The 24,234-nt window shown below is 36.2% G+C and overlaps 1 protein-coding gene across 2 annotated transcripts in view; it reads right to left on the minus strand.

The window, feature by feature from the left end:
* Nucleotides 1-24,234, minus strand: part of LOC136844456 (transmembrane protein 47) — a 450,890-nt gene that overhangs the window by 400,816 nt on the left and 25,840 nt on the right. For both annotated transcript variants that reach the window (XM_067113711.1, XM_067113712.1), the window contains exon 2: nt 4,213-4,273. In XM_067113711.1, the coding sequence (XP_066969812.1) occupies nt 4,213-4,263 (51 nt within the window). In that variant the 5' untranslated portion in view covers nt 4,264-4,273. The remainder of the gene's footprint in view (nt 1-4,212; nt 4,274-24,234) is intronic.

Here is a 24,234-nt window from a genome sequence, read left to right on the forward strand (position 1 = left end):
CTAGATACTACACAAATCTGTACGCCAAATAATATAGGGGAAGAAAAATACAAAATTCCAACAGGTAAAAAAAGCATGTTATTATTATTTTTATTATTACTATTATTCAGAAAATGAAACCGATACACATGCAACAAGACCACAGGGGCCACTGACTTAAAATTCAAGCTTCCAAAGAATATGGTGTTCATTAGAAAGAAGTAACAGAAGGTCATGGGAAATACAGATAGATCACTTATAAAAAAATAAATTAACAAATTAATAAATAATTAGAAATGTAAGTGAATTATTAAAATACAAGAAGAATTGTATTTGCGTAGTAATGCATTGTATCTTAGCTTGAAAAGCAAGAGTATGACGCAACGAACGTATATGAGGGGATTCGGTATCTCGGCTACTAAAGATCACCTCTTGAAACCCAACAATAAGTGACGGCACATAAACACGGTGAAAGTCCCAACAGAAGGATTTGTGTCCGGGGTATGGCCTCGACAACTATAAGCCGAAATGGAAAGGAAATTCAGCTCAAGGATTCCTCAGCTCAAGGGTCCGGGAAAACAATTTAAGGATCTCGGGTGAAGGATAGACTAGGAGGTAAGAGTGCTCTCACAGGTTGTCTAAGGAAACATAAGGAGGATGGGAGAGACCAGCTATAAATGTTGAAAACTGAAGTTCTGGTTATATATATATATATATATATATATATATATATATATATATATATATATATATATATATATATATATATATATATATATATATATATATATATATATATGTGTGTGTGTGTGTGTGTGTGTGTGTGTGAAATACAAGAGGACATAACAGCTGTCGTTAACACATTACTTTTACTGTAGTATAAACAAGCTGCTACAAGAATAAGATACATAAAGAGATATACACCATACACACAAATGAAGAAACACAACTACCCATTGTACAATTAAAAAAAGAAAACAAGAAAATTGAAATAAGACACATCATGTACTAACTCTTGGCCTCAACAGCAACAGAAAACGAAACACTGCATACGTGAATAAAGGACAATGTAAAGAGGAATAAAAATGGTAAAAATGAGGACAGGAAGAAAACATGCAAGGCTAACGCCCACTGAAGCAGCATTTCCAATTACCGCTCGAGCTTCCTAATTCTCCGGCACAATAACGAAGCTCATTTCTTGGCGCATCAGCTTCGTGAATTACCAATTAGAATCGCCTTTGTTTAAAATTCTATTCAGAAACGCAGCTTGAAAGGGTAGTTATCTTTTCCAGGCCGTTTTCACTTGAAGCGTTCGCTCTGATGACAATATTGCGTCTAACCGAAATCAAAATATGATTATTTCAGCAATGTGAAATAGAATTAGTTTAAGACAACAGAAAGAATAGAAAGACGTGAATGCCTTGAATGTCTCAAATAATGAAATGAAGGTTTCTTAGTAGTGTACACACACACACACACACACGACACAAATATATATATACATATATGTGTGTGTGTGTGTATGTATAATATATATGTATAATATATATGTGTGTGTATACGATATCTGAATACACATTCAACTAAAATTCTTGAATTCAAGAGAAAAATAAGAGTTCTTCTTTTCGTGGTGTAGTAAGTTAGCGCAGGTCTCTGTCGTCCAACCAACCTAGGTTCGGATTGCAAAAGAAAATAGAATGTAGGCCTGAAGAAAGTGACAGCCTAACAACTGAAACAAGAAAACCGTAAATATCAGGAAGAACTCTAACCACAGGGAGAATTCAAAACAATGGAAATGGGAACAGACACGTCACCTCTGTACTAATCAAGTAGGCTAATTGTCGTCTTCAACAGATTCACTGGGAGAGAAAGTGGCATAGTTGGAGTTGGAAGGAAAATGCAGCCCAAGTAGGGAAAATGGGCCGTATTAATACAGATCAATAATGAAAAAACGTATCAATATAGTTACCAAAGAACGCGTAAAATTCCTCAGCAGCAATACACACACACATTTACATATATATATATATATACATACACACACACAAATTTACCAGATACATATGTCATTGTAACAGACGCAATTCCCTCTTAACTTCTCGAATTCTTCGCGCTTTTTTGCCAACCTGACCCCGTTGTGATTATGGAACTCGGGTTCGTTTCCCGCTACCGGACATCGCAGTTTCTTCATATTTCTCGCACTTGGATCTTACGGCTTTGTAGTGACAAGCGTACCCAAAAAAGCGGGAAGAATTCGAGAAGTTAAGAGGGCATTGTGGCTATTAAAACTACATATGTGTGTGTTTATATATATGTATGTATGTATATATATATATATATATATATATATATATATATATATATATATATATATATATATATATACATACATACACATATGTGTTACCTGTTCTTCATAACTATATAAATAATTGTGTGTGTGTGTGTGTGTGTGTGTGTGTGTGTGTGTGTGTGTGTGTGTGTGTGTGTGTGTGTGTGAAAGTGTAAAATCATTCTAGAAAATAACAAAAATAATCGATCTAAGCGCAAAAACAGAACTTTAAAAAACCTGTTCATTCTGCATGTCACTTTGCAGTATATAAACGAGAAGGGGGAGGGGTCAGGGTCAAGTAATTAAGACTGGTGAGGGGTCCTAGGCATGGAAAGGGGGTAGGGAAAAAACGGGGATAACTCCAATCAAGAACCGCACCAGTCATTAACGAAGTTAATGAAGCAATTAGCGGATTACCAGAAGCCGCTCTCTGTTTGGCTATGAAGCCACTATGGGAGAGAGAGAGAGAACGAGAATGCAGGAGGGGGAGGGGGGAGAGAGAGGCAGTAATGGCTGCTCAGTCTCCACAGCTTTTTGGAAGGATCAGGCACCGTAACTGCATCACACTAACGAGGACGAGATTGTATGTCCGTCCGTTAAGTAAATGGCACTTGGGGCTCGCTATAATATGGCATACCTTCGCTGTCGCTAAACTGTGGACAGGTGATATGGCCGTCTTTTCAGATTTCGAACGGTCTCTGCTCTATTCATGATAACATTTTCGCATTACTGTTGTTACTTAACAAATTTAAAGTAACATTACGCATTCGGGCTTACTCCTGTAATTCTTTAAAGCAATACATATATTTATATGATATCTGACATATATTAAGATAACATGCTCGCAAGCAAAGTTAAAATGTTTAATAATCAATCATCTTCAAATCGGAAAAAAATAAGTGATGTTAAAACGTGAACAACCTTGTTAAGCACTGTTAGCAAAATTCCTACATCAGCATTTCAAACAAGCAAAAACCACGAGATCAGGCTACTTCATGAATATTAACCATTTTCAGAATAAACAAACCACAGACCTCCCAGGATCGGGGCAGCTGTGAACCTTGCATAAGGGAAACCTTATCCTGACTCTTAACTCGACCATATGCAAGAACCATCACCACATATAACTAACAGTTTATCTTCAAAAAGGAAAAAAATTATCGGGTTTAATATCAGCGGTTCATTACTAACGAAACGAATCAAGAAATGGCAAATAAGATGATGTGGGTTAGCCAGTACAGATATGAAGAAATAATATGTCTTTACTTTCATCAAATAAAAAAAAAGTCATAGCCTAAAAATAGATCTGAAAGGAAAAGAGCTTCGTTTGAATTCATTCGTTAATTAAAATTATACAAATAAAAATAACTACTCATGTGCATGTTAAAATATAAAAAAAAACAATTTGATAAAAGAACGCATAAAATGGTCTGCTTGACAACTGTAGCATTTCCAACGTTCTTATTTCTTAATACCTAAATCTTCGTGAATACATTGCAAAAAATCTAAATATCATGATATCACAATGTGAAGCACGCAGTCCTTATTTTTCTCATGAAATGGCGTTTACCATTTCGAGAGTCTTATCTAAGCACTCCAATATCACGCGAACCAATCACAAAGTTCCTGATAAGATCACGGACCTATGATATTTAATTAACCTTACCAACGCCCATGCCAAGATCGCTATCAAAGACGCAAAATGTCACAAAGCCATCGACACATAAAGTGAAGGAATTAGGAAGACTTCAACTAACATAAGAAAGTCGAGATATAATCTGTAAATAATTGCATAAATGGATCGCCATAAGAGACAAAAGTTTTTTATAGCCGTTGTGAAAGAGATCCATACAACTTACCTAAAGACAGACAGACAGACAGACAGATAAAGAAAACATTACCTTTAATGGACGGACGATAGAGATGGTTTCGATGGTGGCCGTAGGTGCCATGGTTGTTCAACTGCAAAATAAGGAAAAAATAACATTACCATTCGAGTTCCAAGCATTACGGAACCTTGATAAATACTTCTGCATTAAAGGTTTTCACTATTTGCATGTTTAGGGTCAATTCCACAAGTCAGCAAAGCTTAATAAGTGTGCTTTGTCCCCCCCCACCAAAAAAAAAAAAAAATTCACTGAACGAAAATAAACGACGAAAAACGAACAGGCACACATAATTACATGGACACAGAAATTTATGCGCAACATAAAATTCCTACCACTATGATTTTTAGTTTTAGTTTTCTGTAAAAGAAAACTACTGTGCCGGCTTTGTCTGTCCGTACGCACTTTTTTCTGTCTGCCCTCAGAACTTTAAAACTACTGAGGCTAGAGGGCTGCAATTTGGTTGTTGATAATCCACCCACCAATCATCAAACATAGCAAATTGCAGCCCTCTAGCATCAGTAGTTTTTATTTCATTTAAGGTTAATTTTAGCCATAATCGTGCTTCTAGCAACGATATAGGATAGGCCACCACCGGGCCGTGGTTAAGTTTCATGGGCCGCAGCTCATACAGCATTATACCGAGACCACCGAAAGATAGATCTGTTTTCGGTGGCCTTGACTATACGCTGTAGCGACTGTACAGAAAACTCGATTGCGCTGAAGAAACTTCGGCGCATCTTTTACTTGTTTACAAGGTCTTTCATTGACGCAAGACACAAAAGTAATAACATTTCCAACAACAACGTCTATAAAAAAAATCATAATAATGATGATAGTTTCACCTTTCCAACAGCACAAGGCATATGAAATAAGAAAAATTTAATGAGAAAAATGAATGCCTCTTTTCTTAATAAAACACAGAGCACTAAACTAAATTATATTTGTATCTGACAGCAATATGAATTAAAAACAAGAATGAACGTAGACGCCTATATAGGCTACAACGCTATGTCGTTACAAATCTTACCAAGACTTCCGTTTCAAATATCAATTAGACCTTTCTACGTTTATCATACTACTCTCATTAAATTTCCTCCTATGTTTTTGCCGTTAGCGTGAAAGTAAATTACCTATCATATATCTCGGCGAAAGGAAAAAGTCCAAACAAATTACAAAACAGGTCAAAGCCGTATCTTGATGTTCTTCTTTAAAGGAACAGTACTTAAAGGTAAAAATCTATGCCTTTAAAATCAAGGTGAACCAAGCCAAAGAATCTTAAAAAAGAGGTGCAAATAATACTCTTAGTTTTAAGGTCGCCTACTTATTTTCAAAAGGCGGTAATTCTTCATCTATCATAAGAAAAACAAAAGTTTCTTTAGGATTTATAAAATGTATAACTCATTTACCTTTGAAATAAAGCTGAGCAATGCTGTTGTAGATGAAAACAAAAAAAGAAAATGTGATTTCATCCGCAGAGTAAGTACAGTTAATAATAATAATAATAATAATAATAATAATAATAATAATAATAATAATAATAATAATGATGAAGCAAATAAAAGATGAGCACAAAATAAAAACCCTTAAACTCTGCTCTCAATCCATGAATAAAACTAATGATGTTTGACAAAGGACCCTGAAATTGACCACTGTATAAACATTAATTAGAGAGCAGAGGGGGAGAGCCAATCCCTTCCAAAATATTTAATGCACTCGGTCAGAAAACAAGACCCTGTGCCTGGGGTACATTTAGGCCTACCTAACTTTAATTGACTGCAATTTAGAAAGGTAACTAAGCAACACAGAATAAATGATAAGAAAACACATGGCTAGTTTTGTTCTAGTATGTTTCATTATTGTTAAAATGTCTAGATAAAGTAAGTTTACATAAGTCAACCGATTATATAAGGAAATGAAATTAATTTTTATAAACAAGAGGGATTGGCAAATATATATATATATATATATATATATATATATATATATATATATATATATATATATATATATATATATATATATATATATATATATATATATATATATATATGTGTGTGTGTGTGTGTGTGTATGTATATAAAACTGAGAACAACCAACAATGTTTCAAAGAAAAAAAGTCCGGTGAAAACTCATCTACATCTTGCAACCGTTTGTCAAAGTAAAGCCTCAAATACATACACATGTAGCCTACACATGCATACACATATACATAAAAGCCACATAAAGCGCGTTCTCGCTCTCCGTTTAGCACCGCCATAAATAACCAAAGTTGCAGAGGGACCTACTTTTAAAGCACCAGCATCAAGACTCCCCGGACTCGACGGCGCTGTTTTTACGACCAGAAGTGTGACTGCTTGTCTGGTCTACGACTCAGAAACAGTTATGGCGGCCGCAGGCAAGCAGCGGCACAAACCCAAAATGAATAACTAGCTCAAAACACCGCGAGACTAAGAGCTGTAGAAAACTGCTATATAGACATACGTATGTATCGAATTACGCCCACGCCAGCACAGCCATCCGCAGGGAGAAATACTACGAGAACGGTCTGGGTTCCATTAAACTGTACACCTTAAAGCGGCACATTCCTTATGAAAGAGATGTCACATAGCAATTTTTAAACAAAACACCATGGGACATGGATGGAACGTATTCCCCAAAACACAGGAAGCACAAGAGAGAGAGAGAGAGAGAGAGAGAGAGAGAGAGAGAGAACGCAAAACAGGATACAAAATGAAAATGTAAACACAAAACACACGTGATAAAAATAATGCGGTAATTTTGAAAGCTACGCACACAAATCGAAGAAACGATTTCATAAAATGTTGCACATTTTAAATCAAGTTCATTGTAAGGCAATAAAATGACAGCTGAAATGAAAAATAACCCCTCTACTGCATTAAACAAAACTATGCCAAAAGCACGTTAGCTTTTTCTTCCCCTACGCTTTTTATGATGACTTTTGGACTAGCAAAAAAGCCACTACCAGTCCCACCGCCAATAAAGAGAGCACCTGAGAGCCCTTTAGCTTGGGGAACAATAATAATACAGATGTGACCTCAGGGCCCCATTAACCACTTAATCTCCCATCGTCCCTGGTTATGTCGGCTCGTGCTACTACTCTTGGTAGATAAAAGCATCTCCAGCGCAAAGTCATGTTGGTATTAACCACAGGTTCTCGTTTTGCGAATGGTTGATTCTTTTTTCATGAAATGTGATAAATGTCCATCTGCATCATTTACAATTTTAGGAGCACCAGGTTATGACATATTTTCCTATTCATTTTCATTTAACATCGAGATAAAAATAGCAAGTTTCCTTTATGATTTGAAATTCACGCTGAAAAGCGCCGAAAACAAGATTAAATTAATCAAGTAATGCACTTCTGAGTAGTGTACTTTCAGGAGCAGTACGGAACCAAATTATCTGATTTAGGACAAATGCGAAAAATGGCTAGTGTATTTGTGTGTGAGCTAGTGTACGAGTCACACACACATTGTATATATAATATATATATAGGCTATGTATATATATATACATATATATATATATATATATATATATATATATATATATATATATATATATATATATATATATGTATATATAATTAGAATATATCAATAATCAATTCTTGTAACCAACCCCTCTCAAGTGCGCAAGTTTGTATCTCTTACTCCACAGGACCTGACAAATCTCCCGTTACCTTAGCTCAAGGATTCAAAGGTCACTAAGATTAAATGATTAGGACACAGCTTCTGTACTCTTGAACAATACGTCTGACCTTTCTCAATGTAACCGTTAATCAACCGAGCCAATAGTAAATCCCATCTGTCAGCCGAAAACAATTCATTCCCATGCGACGATGGATTCTAATTCTCATGCCGGCAACAACTCTCCATCACTCTCTAAACGCATCAAATTTCGCTTCATCTCTAAAGAGGATCAGAAACGCCACCAGTTGGATTCATGCGGCCCCTCTGTGCGCCACTTCACTGCTGACATCTGATCGAAGCCACCTGAACTGGCTTTCTATTTATCTCCCGTTTGTCAGTCATTCACTCCTTCTCCCTCCGTCCCGGCTTTCATTTTTATTTCGCTATCGTTATCCGTGCATTCATCTCTACCGCTTTTCTAATGCATTTATTACAGCCTCTCCCTAACCTCCCAACGTAATCTATATTCCAGAGGTCCTCCTCCCCCTTCCAAAATCGTCTCCCGATACGAGGGCCCCTCCCCTGACCCAAACAATTGGCGAGGATCAAAACAGCCATCCTTCACCGCGACCATTACTCGGTTTCAATCGACATGAGCAATCCAAAACAATTTATCAGTTTCAGGCACAGAATTTTCGTCTGTCTTTCCTCGCTCAAAAACTCCCGGGGGAAGCTATGCCTTGGGCGCGACAATACTCTCGGATACAATCCTGAACATTTTTTTTCCTTTCTTTTCTTTTACTGGACAAGTGAAAAATAAATACAATTGTATTAAATAATATTCCCGGCATTCAGTAATAATGAAATGAAAATACGACGCTTTTCTAACATTTTGGCTAAATAACAAAATGAAAATATGGAAAACAAATATTTTGGCTAAAGTATTAAATAAAAATGCAGAGAGAGAGAGAGAGAGAGAGAGAGAGAGAGAGAGAGAGAGAGAGAGAGAGAGAGAGAGAGAGAGCAATGACAAATTTCCAAGCACCGTCCTTCTTTCCACCTTCGATCCAGCGGCAGATTAATGTTGATGGATTCTTAAAAGGTTAATCAATCATCTTACAATTTTACCTCTTGAATAAGCACATTGGCATCGCCATGTAATATTTCCCATCCTAATAATGTTATTCAATCTCCAATACATTCAAATAGTAATCTAGTCTCATAACGCCGTGCGATTATATCATGCCCATGCAAACATGGTATATACATATTTGCTGGTATATGTGTCCAATTAGCTCCTAAATACAAAGTACACATAATTTGTGTGCTGAGTGCACCTAGTGATATCTGCGAACAGGATCCGTCATTCCACGACAGAGGCACTTCATTTTAGACAACAGACAAAATATCAACTTGGAAAGGGTTTGATCACAAAGTTCCTAAGTGACTGGTTGCAAGCACACCCAACCCCCTACCTATCTGGACGGTGCCACCATACGACGCAGACCCTATTTAAAAAAATAAAATAAAAACACGTTCATCAAATACGGGAAGGACGGATTTTGGGGATATGTTGTCAAGGGAGAGAGAGAGAGAAAGAACAAGAGAAGGGAAACGGTTACAAGTGGAAGTGATAAGAGGATAAGCGATAAATAAAAGAATGATGGTGGACGTGAATGCGCAAGAATATTCCAAAGAAATGTCGACGATATACGGGGAGGGAACTAGTAAAGAAAACCGAGTTACAGAAACAGAACGATGACAACAGAATCTTAAGTTGAGGGTTATTGAGAACGCGTATGAATGCAAGACTCAACATTCATGCAAATAATCTTCCTGTAACAGGACAAAAAAAAAAAAATGGGTAACGGAGGACAGATACAGGGACTTTATTTAAGAAATTCTATTCTTTGTACAACTAATCTACATATATACGAAGGTAGGGAAAATCTAGACATAGCACAATTAATTTGGACTGCAATGCAATAATCAATTTAAATTTTACTTTACGATTCACAGTTCTTGAAATCTAACTCTAACCCCACGAAAAACACGATAACAAGCCATCAGACAAAATATACGAAGATGAAAGTGCCAGCTAATCCTTCACAGAGACCATCAATAACTTTCGCTGAAGACGATAAGCGTGTTTACAACTTCAAGAGCACTGAGATCAAAATTTCACGCGAAATTTTTCCAGTAAGTTTACTTGTGGCTCCAATATTCAAAATCCTTACAAAAGGACTAATATGGAGAGACCTTAGAATATCACAACAGTTGCAGTTGGACGCCAGGATAGACCTGGTCTTCAACTAGCTTTTACTGAGTAAGGTAATCCCATGCTAAAAAAAAAAAAAAATTAGTCCGCTCCTTTCAATTTGTTCATTCAGATGTAATCATCTCGTTATATAGTATGTTCGCAACCAAAGGCAACCTTAGGTCTCGAAATACACGAAGAAATAAAATTCATCAGAGCAATACCAAGTTCTTGAGAGCCATCAAAGTTTGCAAGGACATATTTATGATACATTCAAGCAAAAACACAAACTAACACCTGAAACAACTTCTAGAACGCAAAGATGAAATAGCCACATGAAACGTTAAGACTGCAAAAAGCTATTATGGATATTGACTGTACAGAAGAAATGACATGTGCACAGCTCCTTCTTAACTACCTGCTCTCCAAATCACCGTGTCAACTATTTTCCAGGTATGATGACATAGGTAGGGCTAAAGGGTTATCATGAAGGCAGAATCGACCTTAACAAATTCCCACTGTTATTTATGGGTAACAAATTCCCATTGTTATGTATGAGAGTGACATAACGGGAATAAAAAAAGGGGGGGGGGGAAATAATCTTCGATGCCTAAAGCTTATAAAGAGAGAGAAATCTGAGGCAGAATGGAAACAAAGCAATTCTCAATGGAAACCTCAAAGCACAAGACACACTATGCCTTTGCTATAAGGAATGAAAGCCCACAAACACAGGCCTCAGCTAATGTGTTAACTCCATCAAAGATAGAATTGCACATCACTGATCTTGGACTGCTAGACCTCTCTCTCAACTCTTAGGATAGATTAATCGATTGCGAACTTCAAGGTAAGATATGCTTTACAAATTTCTGGAGATTAAATGGCCACAAATCTTTGCAGTTATCTTCACTGGGGAGGAGACAGAACTCAAGGAAGATGAAGTTGTCCAAAGTAAACTTTACGCAATTCCCTCAATGCAGATGAGGAAAATGGTCACAAGCGATCAAACATATTACAGGCCTGAATAATGAAGAAACTCAGAACGAAAATAGCACAGCAAACATAACAGAAGAGCAGCACCTAGATCATTGTCCTAAATATTATGAGGCCTTTGGGCAATGAAAAAACTTTTTGTCGGTTCCAAAATCTGCCTTCGAGGTAAGCATTTCTACTGAAGCAAAAGGGGTAGAAATGCAAAATCATACATCTAGATAAAGTTCATCGTAATTTGATACTCAACGGCTTCAGCGAATTAACATGAAACTCCTATAATTGAACACACCACACCATACCACACCCAATGAATTTATCTATGTTTGGGGAGTCGATACTTCTCCCATGAAAACACATTTTCACTCAAATGAAGATCTATTCTTACCTTCCTGAAATAATCTTCTTGTATAACCTGACGGTGACTACTTTCTTCTCATACGGCTATACTCTAATCCATATATTCACGACCCTTTGCAACACAATCTCATTTCACCTAATAAGAGGGATCTAGAAGCTTCAGTTAACCGCACTCTCCGACTGGGGAAACTCATTTTTTTTTACATTTTCTATATGATAAAGTCACTATCTGAGGCATATAAAAAATATCTGTACGCCGAATTTTGATTCAACACGGTATCAAATGATTCTGTCCTAGGATGCTAGTAAGAAATAAATTTTCTGCAGTGTGTACACACCTGTTCTACCACAACTTTTTAACAATGGAAATGTTTTACAGTCCTAAAAGAAATACCAATTCACCCAATCATTAGGGATAAGCAGTAGCGTCTAACTCAAAGCTATCTTACACATTCAAAAAGCTTATATGCTAAGTGTTTATAAGTGTTGGGCCTCAGTACTCTTCTGAAAACTCTTGTTCACTGCTTCCAGATTCCTTCCGTTCGCGAGTTTTCTCTTTCGTTAGACTATCTCTGCAGAATTCTGACTTTGCGTTTCCTCGTTTTGATTTGACCGTATGAGTAAACTTCCTTTTAGAGGCTGTGGTCTTATAGTTAGGCTTCTGTGGTTTTTTATTACGAATTTTCTCTTTGTGGACAGCCTTTCGCTTTGGAAGGGCAAAGTATTTCTTTGAAAATATAACTTTCTTTGCAGACTTCTTCTTAGTAATATCTGATGGCATTAGATTTTGTTGTCTTAAATGGGAGAGAAACTCATTTACAACCACTGGATGGAGAAGATCCTCTGAAAATGGAGATGACCTAATCAGTTCGGAGACCTGGAAGTTCAACTTCAACCCACGAAATAGTTTCTGTCTTAGTGTTTGCCTTATCCTGAAAAATTCTGTAAGGGCATATCTAAAGGCCCCTTCCAGAGATAACAGTGGGACTTCAAGAGACTTGGAAATACGCATCAAAATAATAGCTTCTCTGTCACCCAAATTTTCCATTGTAGCTTTGAGGGATGTTAAGAGGGACTGGAAACCCTGAATACTATTCATCAGTCTCAAAAGTTGAGCCCTAGCACCTTTCTCTTCTCTGTAAGAGGATACAGGTAGTTTCCTAAGTTTTATTTTCAATAAATGTGCTGTGCCCTCCACTCCTATTTGAGGAGCAGAAAGAGCTGTATGAAGCTCAGTCATGTTCTCCCTATTAAAGATTACATTCAGAAATGATACACCAGTAGGCCAGTTGGAACCCTTTCCTTCAATGTATTTTGTCCAAAGTGTGTTAAGATCATCAGAGTTACCCTTGGCAAGAGCATCTCCGTCATTGATAGACATAATCAGGTGGCTGTCATTATAGTTTCTGGCCCCAACAGGACTGCTGCTCCTTTGTGACATTGCACCATCAGAGTGGTTTATAGCAAATGTTACATTGTCTGTAAATGCTGTTGAAGCCTTGTTTTTCTCCGTTGATTTTACTACAGGAACAGATTCATCATCTTCCCCATTATCCACGTACTTTATGAATGGAACTGTACTGCGGAAGTGAACCCTGCACCTATTGGCAGAAAGTGTTACCCACTTGTTTCCAACAGGCACTCTAACTCTTGGAACAAGGCCAGTTCTGTCTAATTTGAAATCGTCAGGAAGAGGTACCCAAATATCATCATCTGCCTTGCATTTCCTGGCTTCGTTGTCTGTGCTTAAGCAGCAATGCTCGAATTCTTTATTGTTCTCTTGATAATGTGTACTTTCTCGAGGGAAAACATTGCCATTCGCTGCATTTGCAGTCAAAAGACTGCTTCTTTTGGAAATTTTATCCGCTTTATAAGAATTCGGTCTAGATATGGCTCCAAAATTTTCAGTAACTTTTGGTGTTGAAGAATTCATAACACTTTCGTATTTGACCACCTGTTTCTGTAACAACATATTCTGTATATTGCCAACAGACTGCACCAACCAGTTCATTGTTTTTGCTACCTCTTCCATCGAAGGTAATTCACCTGTTTCTAATTCACGATTTTCAGTTTGTCTCGAGTCACAATTTTCAGATTGAATTTGTCTTGAATTACAGTTTTTAGATTCTGCTTGTTCTGAATTACAGCTTTCAGGATCTGAATCTGCTTGTTCTGAATTAAATTTTTCAAACTGATCTTGTTCTGAATTACAATTTTCAGATTCCGTTCGTTCTGAATAACGAATTTCAGACACTTCTCGTTCTAAATAAACAGAAGCCATTTCAAAAGGTTCCTCTTCACTGTCTGAAGAAAGTAGAGTCCTACCTCTTTTCTCAGGAGGACCAGTTTCCTCTTCTAAATCAGAATCATCTGATATTATCACTCTTCTCCGTGTTGGTCGCTTTCTCTGCAATTCCCTGGTTGGACTTTGCTCCTCTATATTCTTCAAATTATTGCCTGATACAACAGAATCAAACTCAAATATCAACTCACGCAGAGCCTCATCTTGAACTACGCTCCCAGGAAGATGTCTTTCCTTCCTAAGTCTTTGCATCTTTGAAATCCAAGAAGATAATTTCTCTCTCAAATCCTCTTGCAAAGCTTCGGATGGGCCATTCAGTAAGAGACCGATCCATTCTTGACACTGATTGCAGTTGTTAGGTTGATATTCAGCTAAGTCAGACTCAAAGCAAGAGGAGTGGCTGGGGCAGCAATTATGAGTGCCATTATCACTAAAGTGAGTTTGGCATCCATTAGCAGAGCATAACTTGGTGCCAACATTCTGTGACATTTCTGTAACAGAAATAAAACTCATGTAGACAAAATGAACGCACTTTCATTTTATTAAACACTATAATACACTCCAAATCAACTTACGCAAACAACTCTGATGATATTGACAATAATAAAACCCCCAAGTATAACTTAACAGCCTTAAGTCTAAAGGTGGACGAACTGAAGTAGCTATTACACCTTTCATGTCATCTGGAAAATAACATAACTTTAACAAAGAAAATACCCCATAATAGAGGTGTATCGAGAAAGTTATAACCTTGTACAACTGGCAAAGTAGATCTCCATCCAACCAAGGGAAAATGAGCACAAGTTTAAAAGATGGCGAATAAACAATATCAAAGATGGAAAATGACAGACAAGATTAAAGTCTTAGATGAACATTACTTAAAAAGCAATACTACTGAAGAACTTAATCTTAACTGGAGGACACTATATCACAGCAGAAAATTGTATGATAATATTTTTTAAACCAGTGAATACTATACTTACAGTAACTCAGGAAGTGTAAAACACAAGTATGCAAGTCAATGCAATTCAGATACAAATCAACAATTCCAACCACCATTGTTATGATCATTACAAATACAGTACTACTACACATTTGAAAGCGGAATTATACAACTCTGTGTCCAGAGTTTTCGACAACCTACTGTCAGTTCAAAAACATCCTAACAGAACAATGGTAAGACCATAAACTCCTGCAAGAGATACCAACGAGAATACATTCGTAAATATCTTGATTTATATCTGGATTTTCGGATAAATAATATCAAAATATTTCTCACTGCCTTTTCTTGCTAATGTTCCACAACCGTAACCATTATACTCAGATCTGTGATGTTTATGGTTTTCTACAAATAAGGGACAAGGTTCAGTACCCTTTGTACTCGGGACGCATAACAGCCTGTCCAAGGACGACTGGTCTATCAATAACGTTTATTAATATTGAGACGACGTCAGGTTTCTTTCGAGATGAACAACACTCCTTCACGTAACTCTTCTCACACACTGAACATTCTATGTCCCGGACATTTGATCCTGTTTGGGTACTACATATAATTACTGTTGGCTCTTCACAACACCAATTGAAACATTTATTCTCAACGAAACTATCTTAACTGCATAAAAACTGTATTTAAATTTAACAACTTTACTAATACCTTACACTATCTAAGGAAGACGCAAAACAGTTCATATTACGTAGTTATAAAAATTGTTGCATTTCCCTAATTCAAATTAATATAAATCCAAAAGGACATACACATAAAAGGCAAAAGGGAATTTCCCTATTTCATATAACTCATCATAGAGTGAGAAATATGCTTCCTCCCTTGATGTGTTATACAAAAAAATTACAATTACAAGAAAGCAATGTCACAGTTACATATTCACCATCATCATCACCAAATGCTTCCCTGTAATAATAAAAAAAAAAAACCATCAAAAGGGTTATTGTTAAATTCCACAAAATGCTTCACAGTGCCTTTAACACAAAATATTTGATTTGAGCAACCTTTACTCTTATAAAACCAAACTGTTAGATACAAACATAAGAAATACCTACAGTAACTAAAAGGGTAAAAACAATTATAATAAAAGCACAAATAAGGTCAAAAGCAATTTTGATTTGGATGCACAAATGAGCTGATATTCAAAATAAAAAGGGCAAAGTAGTTTCAGGCTTGAAATCATTTCATTTCTATTTCAAGCTATGCTCTAAATGTAACAAAATGGTAAAAGCAAGTGTACCCTTACTAGAAAAAACAAAAGAAGAAATGGACACAAAATATCAAGTAATGTATACATGTATGTGTGTGTATATATATATATATATATATATATATATATATATATATATATATATATATATATATATATATATAAAAATAACAGGACCTCCTTTGAGCAGGATGATGTCTTAGGGAGATTTTATTCACAAGTTACGAGCTTTCAAGGACTAAGCTGTCCCCATCGTCCGGCAGCCGTAAATGCATTATACAGTTACCAGACGATTGGGGCATATCAATCATCCTTGAAAACTTGTAATTCTTTTTTAACAAAATATCTGTTAGCTACCATCTTGTTTAAAAGAGGTCCTGTTATTCTTTTTTAAGAATGCACAGTATAATTGTGCAATTGATCAAGTTTACATATATATGTATGTATGTATATATATATATATATATATATATATATATATATATATATATATATATATATATATATATATACACATACAGACGAAGAAACAGATCTGTTCAATAATATGCTATTCTATGAGCCTTGGCCGAGTTATCACAGCTATAAGCTGGAATGAAAGTCTGCATATATGTTCTTAAATAATCAAAATTTCCCATGTAAACGACAAGTTTTCCAGAACAATCCTGTATCATTTTTTTTTAGGTCCGATGGCTATCTCACTTGATTAGGCATCGATTAACGCATAACATTCTTAATCCCGCGTCTGTGCTTATATCTATCTTTACAGTCTATAGAATTTTTTATAGCTCATATCCTGCACTCAATATTACCAACCCTTGGCTGGTTATCATTATCAAATCATTTCTGCTTAGCGTTTTGCTTCTTCCTGGAATAATTTCCATGTCATCCTTCCAAATTTAGAATTTTTATTCCTAGGTATCCAAATACTCTTTCACACAGTCCCTGACATCCAAAGATTATATTATACCAATGTTTTCTTTATTCTTTAGACTCAATGGAACTCTTTATACCAAACCCCTTCCCCAGTCTCTCTCCGACACCAGAAAGTGCATCACTAGATCAATTTCTCTCTCGGCTTATCGTGTTTCAATACAAGTCAAATTGCCATTACAATTTAGTACTTTGGATCCAACCCTTCCACTTCTTAGTTCATATCAGAATTTTCTCACTTTCTTTTTTTTACCTATTGTCACATTCCTTCTTTACCCACTTATTCTTTGAATAATCACGCCAGCATCCAGTTTAACATCAACCGCCTTTATTTGCATTAGTTAAATAATTCCTTTCAACCTATTGCTACTTTGTACATTTATCTAACTTTTCAATATTTCCACTTATCATAATTCTACCACTTTTCAGTTGAATTCTATCCTCTCAACCTTAAAAAAATTATTAGTGTTCAGGAAGACGATCACCTACGTATAAAATTACTCCTTTCCATCTCTATTTCCTAAACCAAAATCATCCTAAACAGATGACGATACCTCCTTGTTTATAACAAAGACGGCATTTACAATTGGACAACCACACCTAAAGGTCACCTGATCATTTACATCTGAATTACAATTACTGTCATTAACTAGTACAGAATTCTTCAATCTCTGTTAATTTCGTATAATAACCGTCATAATTACCTGACCATATAGGCTGCCTCCTGCATCACATTTGCCTAGAACTTAAATAAGTCGTCTGCTTGTCTCTTGTATTGGAGCATTTGCCTTTCAAACCAGTTATATTGCTGGAAATTTTAAATTCTTCTAATCGAACTTACATTGGTCCGAATACCCTTAGCAGCAACCTTCTTGTTGTTTGCTAAGAATTCACTTTATAACGACAATGAGCGACAAGCCCTTTGTGACTAACACAGCATCTTCGGACTCTAGGACCTTGTGTACATTATAATGGATATTTCTCGTGAGGCGACTTACAGTGCTGTGACGCAATATTGCTTAAAGGTACAGAAACCGGCTCCAGATGTTACACGTTTCCCACTAACGCTGACTAGAAAAGAAAAAAAAATCGATATTCAAAGCGAAAACGCTCTTGTAAACAAACAAATAACCTAATTCGTTTGTTGCATAACGTCGTATAAGTGACTCTCTCTCTTTATCGACACAAAGCCCAAAATCTTTATAAATGTATGTTGAAAATCCGTATTTATAACAAAAAGTTCAAATGACTTCTCAATTTTTAATATGAACATTGGTCCGAAAAAAAAAAACGTAAACATTTCAACTAACATCCGGATACTGAGATGGTAAGCGCGGCCTGTTATTTCATCCTGCTTCGCCAAAATCGTTAGAAGGTCTTCAAGTTCCCGTTCTACGATGGTAATCCTCCCGAAGCCATGGTGCAATCATGACAGTGAGAGACGAGTGAGAGTGAGAAGGAGGCCTAGGGAAATTTGAAGTATTCGAATTACAAGGGTGTTGAACCAAATTGAACTGAATTGAATACAGAATTTAGGACAAAGGCCAAGCGTTGGGACCTATGAAGTCAATCAGCGCTGAAACGGAAATTGACAGTAAAATGCTTGAAAGGTGTAACAGGAGAACAACATCGCAGTTGCACTATGAATCAATAGTTAGGAGAGGGTGGAAAGTAAGATGGAAGAAAGAAAATATGAAAGGAGGTACAGTAAAAGGAACGAAAGGGGGTTGCAGCTAGGGGCCGAAGGCACACTGCACACAACCTTAAGTAATGCCTACAGTACACCGCACGAGGTGAATTGACGGCATTAACCCCCTACGGGATGGAGACTGATATGACTTCACTAAACTGAACTACTGAGATTAAACCTACACGATACGCAGTTAGCACCTTCGTTTGCACGTTCGCCTCACCAGTGCAAGATCCTGGGTTCGACGTACTAACGAGTTATGCGCCTGGTAGCTAGTCGACTCTGGTAGGTCGCAAATAAAGAGCAGAAGGGACTAGCCTCATCCTAAAATCTTGGACGCAAATGAATAAATAAATAAATAAATATATATATATATATATATATATATATATATAGAGAGAGAGAGAGAGAGAGAGAGAGAGAGAGAGAGAGAGAGAGAGAGAGAGAGAGAGAGAGAGCCCAAAAATACCTAAAAAAAATCCAAAAAAGAATGAAAATGCATATTTGCACATTTTCCGTGTTTTCAGCACAATATTAAGGTCAGACGCAGAAGTGGAACAAGGGCTGATAGGGCTTCCATTCTATTTATGACACTACCTCTTATCCTAGTGTCATAACAAAGGCATTTTCGTAACTTTCTACAAACAGCTGACAAAGCCTAGAAAGTAGAACTGTAAAAGGATATATAGACAATGGCATTATGAAGTTTGAGTATTTTTATAACTTTCATTCACCATTATTATTATTATTATTATTATTATTATTATTATTATTATTAATGATACACTCATCCGTCAAAAATGGCAGCAACAATTAGACAAATGTGTAACCGCAATGTAATTATAATATATTAAGGAGTACATGATGCTGTTCTGCATTTAATGATAATTAAACACGAAGTTCATTACTGCTGACTGTTACACATGAATAAGTAAATTATTATTATTATTATTATTACCTGGTAACTCACAAACTAACGGTTTTTCCTGTATTTTTTAAAGCTCAAATTTCAAAAGCAAGAAGCTATAGTTTCAACAAACGTGACAAAGCAAAAAGTGCGAATCAGGCTTGTTAGCCAATGAATAAATTAACGCGTGTAATGTACAAGAAAAAAAAACACTTTGTATCCTCTTTCGAACTCGTTCCGAAGCTGGCGGTAGGGGCACAGTCACTGATAATTATGTATTATGGTCGTACATGAGGAGGGTGGGGGTTGGGGGGTTGTGGAGGTGGGAGGTGGGGGGGTTGTAGAGGAGAGATTGATGATATCAAAAGGCCCTTTTCTGTGTAACATTTCCACTAATTAAATGGGGTCGCTCAATTAAAAACCCGAGCTGTGTATGACTGAAGAGTTCTCTCGCTTTGAAGTCCATTATTCATTTCCCAAATATACAGTATAATACGGTTAAGTATCTATTGGAAGGAAAAAGTAGTTGCGTCGTGATCTTCAAAACAAAAAGAGTTAAGCATAACTGAAGTGCTATCACTTTCAAAATAAAAAGGAAAAGGTAGCACCATCCTGCAATTATTTTCATAAGGAAAAGAAGAAATTCTAGCATTATTATGCAATAAATTTAAAAACAAAAAGGGAAAACGTACGATAACTGTGCAACAAATGAAAAAACGCAACCTTACCTGCCATACAATAAGGAAAAGTAGCAATGATATAAAACTGACTTCAAAAGAAACTGGATAAAATAGTATCACCATGCAAAGAATTTTAATTAGAAATCATGGCATTACTACTATGCGATAAATTTCAAAATAAAATGGGAAAAGGCAGGATAACTACCAATAAATAAAAATAAAAGAACGTTACCATGCAATAACTTACAAAAAAAGGAAAAGTAACAATAATATGAAACAGATTTCAAAATAAAATAAAAAAATACTATAACCTTGCAATGAAGTACTGTAAGGAGGAAATCCTCTCACTTAAACGAAAATTTTCCCTCTAAACATAGCCGAGACACCTTTCTACAGAAAATTCTCATAGGTCTTTAAGTTTTAGAGTACGCTGTTAAACTAGGCCTACATAAGGAATGTACAAGGTCCAGTGTTAAGTCATTGGAGAAATATTTGAAGTGGACAGATATTTTTTATATATATCTAAGCCTAACTTCCATCTAGTCAACTCAGATCTTTCGTCAAAACGAATTTTCTTTCAGCTCACATCATTATCAAAGTAGTGTTCCATTTCTCGTAATATCTCCTATGCATCTCATTTCGACTCTCTTTCTCTCTCTCTCAAGACTACCCACTACAGTTCCTAGCCTGGCTTCAAATTGCTGACCAAAACGGAACCTTTAGTGTAGTCTTGAGACGCTGATGCGTCTGTAGAATCTCTTAAAGCGTATTTCATCCGTCTGCCCCCGTCGGTAGTAAATGATTTCAAGATGCACTTGCAACTTTGAAGTAGATATGGTATACGCCAGCACACCCCCTTCTCTCTCTCTCTCTAAGTTCACTTAATTGTGGGCTTATTCTTGCTCTCCAAGAGAAGCAGCATAATTATATATGGCCTTCGTATTTTCTTCAGTCTCATGAGTGTTATTTGTAGGAACCGTGGGTGAAGTTCTGAAGATTTTTCAACAGAAAGTGAAACAGAAATTATATTGTACATTATAGTACAAAAAAAAAGCAATAAAACTAGAAAATGCTGACGAAAAACAGTGGAAGTACTTCGAGACTATGGCGGCAGCCAAAAAAAAAAAAAAATCCTCTGAAATACTACTACAAATAATCACAAGATTTACGAAAAGTCAAAACCCGAGAGGGACCACAGCTAGGCTATATGGCAACAACTACGGTAACAGAAATAGCCTGGTGGCAGCACCCACAATTCCTAAGCGATGGAGGGAAGTGACAAAAGTGAAGATTTGGTCCCCCTGCTACAATCTCCAGTGCCTACTTTTGTCGGTGACTAACATCTCTCATTCCCTTCTAAACTTAACAGGTGAAACGCATTCTGCGCGGGCGCGCGCGCGAGAGAGAGAGAGAGAGAGAGAGAGAGAGAGAGAGAGAGAGAGAGAGAGAGAGATCACTACGTATTTCTTGATATATTTTTTCAAGTTAGGATAGGCCTACTTCTCATTCTTGTCATTCCATGAGGTTATTCGGAATTGCAATAATATTGTGGCATTTCTTTCCCGCTCTCTCTGCTGCTACGAGAAGTTCAGCTTTCTCCTCTACTTCTTTGTTGATAAACAGAGGCGTCGATAACGAGACTGTGTAATAACAATCTGATTGGGTTCGAAAAAACAGAACACAGCCGCACAAAGAACAATAAGTACAAGAAAGCAACAAAACTGCCATCTGAATAGAATCAGACTAAGCGATTCCCCATATGCAGTAAGATGAGGAAGTACTGGTATAGCATTCATTAAAGCAAAAAGAAAAAAAAATTCTCCAGTTAATACAATATATAGATTTACCGCAGCCGTTCATAAAATTGCCTCTTGGGCCTTCCTTTTTGCCATCAACATTGTCTAGGCCTAGAAATACATCAGCAGTACATTACAAACGCCTTAATTATTAAAAAAATTATGAAATATTAAATTTTTCCAACTATTTCGTTCAAGTAATCTGAGTATCTTACATTAAAGCCCACAAAATCGCAGCTACAGTATTATCTGCCTTTCAACTTCGAGGAGATAACCAAAGGGTAGTAACCCTCAGGTACTTAGCAAAACCATTTTCCACCTAGGCCGTGACTACTACAGTCGACTAACAATCCGGTACATACGTTAACTGCTTAGGTTATGCGTAAACATGAACATGCAAAAGAAATATAAACTTAAAACTAGTCATGTTTTTTAAAAGTAGAACATGGCTAAGTGTTGTCATAAGGTTTCAACACACAACTGGGAGCTTATCGTTGCAAATTACCGCAGTAAATATACCACCGGATTCTTCCGTGGTTACCGAAAGCTTAGGTCTCAAGGGTAATTCCTCGTCAAGTCAAACAAAGAAAATGACACGAAGCATAATAAAATTCCCACGTTCACACACACACATACAATATATATAAATATATAAATATGCATAATATATAGATATATATATACATATAATATATATATATATATATATATATATATATATATATATATATATATATATATATATATATATATATATATATATATATATATATATATATGTATATCACGAGAACTCAAAACAAGCTTTAAAATTTGTAGTCACTCCTGACTTTTTGACAAAGTATGTATACCGAAACGAATCATTACAACAATTTCAGCTCAAGGTAAATCAACAGAGTGAGTACCAAAACACACAATGCAAACGTCATCCTTGGTAAAAATTATCACTATCATTCATAATCGTAACCAGACCGCTGAGCTCAAGGTTCTAATTATAAAGTATTTAAATGCTAAAAACAACCACAGCTCTCTGGACGCTTTAAATGCGTCCACAGTAGTAATTACTCGTAACTGAATATAAAATGACAATGACAAAAACACACCATAAAGCTGACTCTCCGGTATCACACAACAATGCTAAATCATTTTTTTTTATTCACACAGCCATTGTTTAAATCTACATCTGAGCCCACACTGTCTCAGTCACACAAGTGTTGAACCAGCTTTCCGTCCGTCGACAATCTTGGCAGACTCTGTAATAGTTTTTCTTTCTTCCCCAAGTCTCGTCTACAAGACTTCTCAAGTTATTTCTGTACTCAGGCGACAAAAATTCAACACATTCTACTTAAGAATGCTAACCTTGCGCTGTGCGGAGGACTATACACGAGAAGACACCTAAGACCAACTACTGGTGCAGTACTGTAGAGTTAGGCTAAACGGACCCACAGACACAATATCTAATGGAAAGTTATTAAGCCCATCTGGCAAAAGAACAAGCCGATAAACTTCTACAAAATGTTAAACAATTTAGTAGACTTTGCTACCAAATCTCACTTCAATAAGTGCGTTAACCTTTATGGGTATCCAGCATCAATCTACTAGTTGTACAAACGTGTGGCTAAAATATTTTCCGACAATTCTGACGAACCTCAGGGGTAAGACCTCTCAAAACACTTCGATGAAACACTTTACAGCCAATTTTTGCACCTTTTGAAAACTATTCAAACTGACTAGTTAGAGTCAGCAACAAGTCTATATTCCATTAGTCATGATACATGGAATACGTATGCATTATAAATCACACAAGATGAAAAAAGACGAACCATCAATTCAGTGAACATAGATTAGCCGAATCAAACACTATATATTTCCTTTTTACGAACTAAAAAGCTAAAGAAAACTGGGAATAATTTTTCACACTAAAAATCAAGAACTTCATCGCTTCAAGATAAATCTCAAGAATTGGAAACTTGTTCCATAATACAAACGTCTTTATCACAGCGTAATAAAATGTTAAAAATCTTTAGTTGCATCCATTTCAAGCCAAGGGTATCAAAAATAATGTAACAATTTTCAAGAAAATGTAATGTACTTAATGTCCCTTTTAAAAATGCGGAAACTGGCAATTAATGAAAGAACTATGCACATTACTCATTCCCCTTGTAAACTGCAATTTTCTCCCAGGATGTCTCAGGCAGGATTTGTTAAGAAACAGGAACAACGAGAAGGAACACCGGTAGCCCGCTAGTTGCAGCC

The sequence above is a fragment of the Macrobrachium rosenbergii genome, chromosome 12 (assembly GCF_040412425.1).
Source record: "Macrobrachium rosenbergii isolate ZJJX-2024 chromosome 12, ASM4041242v1, whole genome shotgun sequence".
In the NCBI taxonomy this organism is placed as follows: domain Eukaryota; kingdom Metazoa; phylum Arthropoda; class Malacostraca; order Decapoda; family Palaemonidae; genus Macrobrachium; species Macrobrachium rosenbergii.